This window comes from Penaeus vannamei, chromosome 37 (genome assembly GCF_042767895.1).
Source record: "Penaeus vannamei isolate JL-2024 chromosome 37, ASM4276789v1, whole genome shotgun sequence".
Lineage (NCBI taxonomy): Eukaryota > Metazoa > Arthropoda > Malacostraca > Decapoda > Penaeidae > Penaeus > Penaeus vannamei.
Window position 1 is genome coordinate 15,329,366 of NC_091585.1, and position 7,500 is coordinate 15,336,865.

General features: G+C 45.1%; 1 protein-coding gene across 1 annotated transcript in view; it reads right to left on the reverse strand.

Moving 5' to 3' along the window:
* The window catches only part of Taf3 (TBP-associated factor 3), a 32,680-nt gene that overhangs the window by 19,896 nt on the left and 5,284 nt on the right, over positions 1–7,500 (reverse strand). Inside the window, exons 2-4 of the mRNA XM_027383592.2 lie at positions 4,656–4,898; positions 3,325–3,460; positions 394–2,173 (exon numbers count right to left, since the gene is read on the reverse strand). Of these exons, the coding sequence (XP_027239393.1) occupies positions 394–2,173; positions 3,325–3,460; positions 4,656–4,898 (2,159 nt within the window). The remainder of the gene's footprint in view (positions 1–393; positions 2,174–3,324; positions 3,461–4,655; positions 4,899–7,500) is intronic.

Below are 7,500 nucleotides of genomic sequence, written 5' to 3' on the forward strand. Positions count from 1 at the left end.
GCCAAGGGTACCAGATCTAAGAATTTAGAGCTACATATACCATACTAACTCAAATTATCAATTCCTGTACAGCTCTTATGAGCAGGGTTTCCAAAAGATGAAAATAATGTACTGTTTGATTTAAAACCCTTATTTCTTATGTTGTTAGTCTTTTTATTTGCTAAAGGTGTCTATCTGACAGTGCTATCATTTCCTTTATTTGTAGTGAGCCAACTTTTCCTTGCTCCAGTCATGAAAAGCTGGACTGATCTTTTACAATGCACATCCACACTGTCAAATATGCACATAACTGGCAGTCTTCAGTTTATGGGTTGTGGACCTCTAGTAAAACATTGTTACATTGGCATAAGAAACAAATTTTCCAAACCAAAGGACCTTGTCTTGATTACTCACCTTCTCCTTCTCTGACTTCTCTGGTTTTTCTGGCTTGACTTTGATAAGTGGGGGTGGGGAGTGGTGGGCAGGGGTGCGTGGTCTTGGGGGTGTTGCAGAGGACTGTGTAGGTGAGGGTGAGCGCAGGGGGGAGGGGTGCCCAGGGGGTGGCAAAGGGCTGAAGTCCCTATCATGCCTAGGGGTGAGGGGACGCTCCAAGGGCTCTGGCTCATCCAGGCCTAGGTGATCGTCATCCAGTGGCCGCTTGCTGCCCGGTGCTGCTAGTCTCTGCAAGAAGGTGTGGGGTGGTAGCCGTAGGTCTGGCATTGGGGGGATACCCGGCCGTAGTGGGGGTCCACCATAGGGAGGGATGAATGGGAAGCGGGAGAAAGGGGGAATGAAGCCCGGTGCATTTGGGAAGGGGGGCAAGGAGAATGGGGTGGAGGTGGATGGGGGACCCAGGCTGTCCAAGGGCAGCCCCACCTCAGGCGTTTTGGGACGGTCCGGCGTCTCACTTTCTGAGGCCGAGTGCTCCCTTCGGCCTGGGCTGAAGCCACACTTGGGTGACTTGGAGCGGTCCTTCTTGGGGCGTCTTTCTCTGCCACGCTCCTTGCCCTTCCACTTCTCAGGTGTTTTGCGAATGGCCAGCTGGGGCAGCTCTGGGGTACGGGGCGTGGAGGGTGTGCCTGGTGGGGACATGTCATCCTGGTAGGAAGGGAAGTCTCCAGGTGAGCAATCCAGCTCATCCATGGAGGCGTCCAGTGCAGGCACAGGGTTGTCCAGGACAGCCAGGTCCTCAGGCGGCCTTCGCTGAGCCATCCGAGGGTTTTCATCTATCATGAGGTCTGGAGAGCTGTCACGTGATGGGTGCACTTCACGTTCACCTGTCCGGTCGGCTTCCTTGGTCTCCCCTTTGGGCTTGATCTTCTTGAAAATGCTCAACTTGTCTGGGGGCGCCTCCTGTGCCTTGGCTGGTGGCGGAATGGATGTCACTGTCACATCTGCAGAGGCTGCCAGAGCCAAAATTAGCTCACGCTCTCGTTCACGCTCCTTCTCCTTTTCCTTCTTGTTCTCCTTCTTGGACTCTTTCTCCTTTTTGGGCTCCTTCTCCTTCTTCCCTTCCTTTTCCTTTTTGCCTTCCTTGCCCTTCTTGCCCACCTCCTTGTCCTTCCCGTTCTCCTTCTTTTTGGCTGCATCCTTCTCCTTCTTAGACTTCTTGGTCTCAGAGTCCTTGTTTGTGTCCTTTGCCTTGGGAGTAGATGAACCCTTCTTGGTCTCAGACTTGGGTGTCTTTGGGGGCTTGGGCACCCTAATTTTAGGTGTGGGCATCTTTAGCTTGGGCGGTGTAGGCAGAGGAGCAGCTGCTCCCTGGGACACTGGGGGACCAGGGGTGCTGGCAGCCAGGGGTGTGTTTGCAGGGGATGGCTGGGGCATAGAGGAGCCAGGCTTCACCTGGGGTATCTTGGGGATTTTGGGCATTTTGGGTATCTTGAGCACCTTCATAGGCTTACTGCCAGGTTTGGAGGGGCCTTTGTCCTTGGTAGGACGTGACTTGGAGGGGGGAGGCTTCTGTGGGCCACCCTGATTGTTCTTCTGCCGGATCAGCTTCTCCACTGCAAGCTTTTTCTTGCTAAGAGCACTGGCAGCAGAGGGTGAAGAGCTCCTGGGTGTAGCCATGGGGATGTTGGGTACTTTGGACTCAGGAAGTTTGCCCTCACGAGCGGAAGATATGAAGCCAGATGTCGTCATCATCACACTGACGATCTCACGGACGGGCTGCCCCTCATCATCTAGGGAGTACCTAGGCAGAGTAGGGAAATTATTAGAGGATATGCAGGAAATACAATAGTACAGAAATACACAAATGCATCAACAAATAAAATAATAAACATCCTCCTTGAGCAGGAAGTATTTGTATCTGAATGGTGAACCAAGTAATGCAGTTTATTAATCAATATCACAAAAACAATTTAATGCTATCAAGTCAACCGGTGGCAGCATGTAATCCCAATGACACAGAACACATAGGCAAGTCTATGCCATGTGGTCATTCAAGCAGCACAGAGTAATTACTCTGGTTTAAGCATTCCTCTTAGCTAGTTTTAGTAACCCTATTGTCCCTTGTGCCATGTGTTAAGAATACGTCCCATGATATAAAAAAAGAAGAAGAAGAAGAAAAAAAAAACTACCTCTGGCCTGTAATATGCAATCATCAAGGCCTACCATGTAAATTACAAAATGGGCAAAAGTATGAGACTATCCTACACCTTGAAGGCAAAGAAAAAGCACGTGGAAACATTTCTAGAGAATAATTTAAAGTATTTGGAAGGACAGAGATGAGATAATGAAACTATTAATCCTTTAGGCATTCTATTTTTGTCAAACAGAGGAAACTTGGGGGAACCAAGCTGCTGCCAAAGATAAAAGAAGTTCTCGCAACACCACTTCCATTTGTGTGTGTGTGTGTGTTTGTGTGTGTGTGTGTGTGTGTGTGCGCGAGCATGTGTGTGCGCGAGCATGTGTGTGCGTGTGCATGTGTGTGTGTGTGTGTGCGCGAGCATGTGTGTGCGCGAGCATGTGTGTGCGTGTGCATGTGTGTGTGCATATGTGTGCATATGTGTATATATGTGTGTGTGCATGTGCATATATGTGTGTGTGCATGTGCATATATGTGTGTGCATGTGCATGTGCATGTGTGCGTGTGCATGTGCATGTGTACGTGTGCAAATGTACATGTACGTGTGCATATAAGTGTGCGCATATAACTGTGTGCGTGTAAATGTGTGCGTGTATGTGTGTGCGTGTATGTGTGTGCATATGAGTGTGTGCGTGTGTGTGTGTGCAAATGCATGCGAGTGTGTGTTAATAGACACTTTCCAATGCAAGACATCCTTTTTTGTCATAACAGCATAAAATAAGAAACACATCACGAAAACACAGTCAAACCCTCACTTTGGCTTCTTGGCTGGTGATACATCACTGTCCGATGACCTCTTGGCTGCTGGCTGCGGGGAGGCCATTGGGGAGGATGACCCTTCCCCAAGCACATCGTCCAGGCTCGTGTTCACCTTCATGTCCACTTCTTCCTCTGTTGAGAATGGCCAGCAATCAGTGTAATGATCTATTATGCGAGAGAGAGAGAGAGAGAGAGATTGGGGCGAGAGAGAGAGAGAGAGAGAGAGATTGGGGCGAGAGAGAGAGAGAGAGAGAGAGACAGAGAGAGAGAGAGAGAGAGAGAGAGAGAAATGCAAAGAAAAGAGACAAAGAAACTATAAGGACACAAGAGATAGTACAAGAGATGAGAACATAGCCAAAATTTTACATCCTGCATACAAAACAATAATCAGTTTTCAGCAAGTTAACCACAACTAAGTGAGAAATTCAACAGGAAATCTAAACAACTAAGCAACTGAGCCAAAATGCCATGACCTTTTAATCTGTCCAACAGATTCTGAACTGCTATGAAATTCTAAAGGTCTGGAAATGTCAATACACTAATTCATCTTCTTTCTGTAATCATTTACATTTGACTACCTTGCCGTATGAGATTAAACCTTATAAGGGAATTTCTTATCTGGATTATATTATTTCCACAAATCATTCTCACAAGATATCTTTCTTGTAAAAATAAGAAAAAAAGAGGGGGAAAATAACACTGAGTTAGGAATGGAAAAGTTATAAAGAAACAAGAGAAGTGGAGAGAAAGAGAATGTCTGAGAGTGAAACTGAGACAGAATAAGAAAGAAACTGAGATAGAGTGAAACAGAACTAGGGTGAGAATGAAATAAGGACAGAATGAGAAAGAAATAGAGACAGAGTAAGCATAAAAATACTAAAGTGAGAAGACAATGAAGATGCAATGAAAATAAAATAAGAATATGAATGAAATGCAGATGATGTGAGATACTGGAAATATTAAACAATAATAAACCTGAAATAGAGTGAGAATGAAATGGAATACACAATACAGACTGAGTGAGAATATCAAACATAGAAAGAGCAAGAAAGAAACAGAGGCAGTCACAGTGAAACCCAACGACAGAGAGAATGAAACAGAGATGAAATGAAAATAAGCAAGAATGAAGCAAAGACAGTGTGAATGAAGTAAAGACATACAGCCAATGAGAAAGAAAAAAAGTAAAAAGTAGAGAACGACAAATAATACTGAATAACCTGATACAATCCTATTACTCCTAATTAATAAACAGTAATAAAAAATATGAACAGATCTGAAACACAAATAAATAAAACTCAAACAAATAAAAGCTCTGTTTCCCGCTTACCTTCCTTCTCGGGGTACATGGGTGGGAGATGTTCGTGAATGTGTATGGGTCGTGAGAGAATTTCCCTTGCGCCGGGCTTCAGAAAGTTCAAGTTAGAAGTCCTTGGGACAGGGATCTTCGGCACCGTGTGCGGGAATGGAGGGCAGTCCACGTTGTTCACATACTCCTCCAGCTCCGCCACGGATATCCCCATATCAAGGAAGGCCAGGCCGAGGTCATCTAGGTTGGGCTCTGATCGGCCAACTATGGGGGGAGGAAAGGTTGTGGCATTGAGTTATGTTTTATGATCACTGGCTACACAAAGAAAAGAAAAAAAGAAAAGAAAAGAAAAGAAAGGAAGAAAAGTGACTTGGGTAACTGACACACATATACACAAAGTAATGCACTGAAAAAGAAAAAAAGACAAAGGTAGATAAAGATATACCAGAAATTGGGAAGTATAAATGTGAAAGAGACAGGGAGAAATACAGACAGAGGCAGAAATATAGAAAGAGAGAGTGAAAGAGGCATCTACTGAGAAAGAAAGACAGTTTTTTTTAATAAATGTAGAGGAGTCAGAACACTCAGACAGTAAATGCTTGAAACCCTTACCTGCACTTTCTCACTGAGGATCAAGAAGCGTGAGAAGTGTGGACATAACATGGGCTATGATGTACCAGGAAAAAGAAAACAGAATGTCAAGATAAATGAAGTTCTTTGGACACAGGCTACACAGGATATTATCCAAGTCACACAGTCTACAGTGCTAGTTTTATCTACAAAGTAAATTAAATTATAAACTTCCTGCTACATCATTCAATCTTGCCTGTATATGCTAGATACCTTGCATTACTGAGAGTCAAACCATTCTTATGCAACTCCAATACACAATAGAAGTCACCATAAAAAGAAAAAAAAAGTTGTACTGTTGCTGTAGAAAATCATGCTACTGTTAAGATGTTTAACCTCTATTTTGAGTAAATGGTATATAGATTTTACGCCCTTGCTTGAATTAATAGTTTCGCTCAATATCACTTAAATCGCTCAAGATGGGAGCCCCCTGGCACCATACTGAACCAATTGTTGGGGTGCATCTAGAGTCAACTAGACAAGACAAAAATCAGAGGCACAGGACACAGAATATCACCCCACTCTCTATGCTCTCGGCAGTGGCACAAATGATTATTTAGGTAAGGAGGCTAAAATGAGGCTTTGGAGAGACTTTTTCTCCTCAATGACTGCAGCCAGGGCCAAGCAAATACATAGCTGTTTAGTGTGTATCCCTTAAAGCAGGCTCAACTGTGCAAGACGCAGAGATGCATCACAGCATGAAGACTGTTCTACTATGACATGACATATTCAGGGCAATAAACCTGTTGCCTGGCAATGTGCTAAATGTGGACTTGGTTCTGGTTTACCTCTTGCTTTGTGCTGAAGGAGCAGCTTAGAGGCATTGTTGGTCAAACAATGAATGAATGCACAAAGATCTTGGAGGACAATTAGACTTAGTGGGCATTTAGGAAATGATGGTGGAATGTACAATTCATGAGCCATGGCTGGAAGTGCCACCTCCACTGAGGACATTATTTCCATGCTCAAGGTCCTACTCCTGCCCACCTTGACTGACAGCACAAGGTGTGTTACACACACCAAAAAAAATTGAATAGTACAAAAATATTAGAGTGACACAAACAACTATTTCTTGTTACTATTATTACTGCATAGAGTTGTAGACTACCAACAGAGATAATATGGAGTCTGATCAACAAAAAACTCATTATCATCTTGATACAGCACACCAAATAGCTAATACGGACCTTGAAAAATGTCAAAATAGCAAATAACGCCTATGCAGAAAATACAAAAACAAAAATAATAACAAAATAGGAGGCAAGGAGTCTTGATACAGCACATAAGATTTTGTTTGGGCTGGGCCTAAAAGCTAAAGAAGCATGAGAGTCAAGTAAGCTTACTGCCTAAGCTAACATAACTGTATATCACTGGTAAGGAAATCTTGAAGAACAAAATACCATGTTGCAACTGTAATTCCTCTCTAGCGCACCCAATGTCATTAACAATGTCTAATGGCATTCTGTGACATTTACAGGTGCAATATATTATACATGGTAGCAAGGGGTCAGACTTAACACCCAATTGTACCATACTTTTCTCCCAAGTATTTGCATTATCTAGATATTAAAGGGGGGGAGGGGGAGAGGGAGAGGGAGAGGGAGTGGGAGGGAGGGAGGGAGGGAGAGAGAGAGAGAGAAGAGAGAGAGAGAGAGAGAGAGAGAGAGAGAGAGAGAGAGAGAGAGAGAGAGAGAGAGAGAGAGAGAGAGAGAGAGAGAGAGAGAGAGAGAGAGAGAGAGAGAGAGAGAGAGAGAGAGAGAGAGAGAGAGAGAGAGAGAGAGAGAGAGAGAGAGGGAGGGAGGGAGGGAGGGAGGGAGGGAGGGAGAGAGAGAGAGAGAGAGAGAGAGAGAGAGAGAGAGAGAGAGAGAGAGAGAGAGAGAGAGAGAGAGGGAGGGAGGGAGAGGAGGGAGGGAGGGAGGGAGGGAGGGGAGGGAGGGAGGGAGGGAGGGAGGGAGGAGGGAGGGAGAGGGAGGGAGGGAGGGAGGGAGGGAGGGAGGGAGGGAGGGAGGGAGGGAGGGAGAGAGAGAGAGAGAGAGAGAGAGAGAGAGAGAGAGAGAGAGAGAGAGAGAGAGAGAGAGAGAGAGAGAGAGAGAGAGAGAGAGAGAGAGAGAGAGAGAGAGAGAGAGGGAGAGAGAGGGAGAGAGAGGGAGAGAGAGGGAGGGAGAGAGAGAGAGAGAGAGAGAGAGAGAGAGAGAGAGAGAGAGAGAGAGAGAGAGAGAGAGAGAGAGAGAGAGAG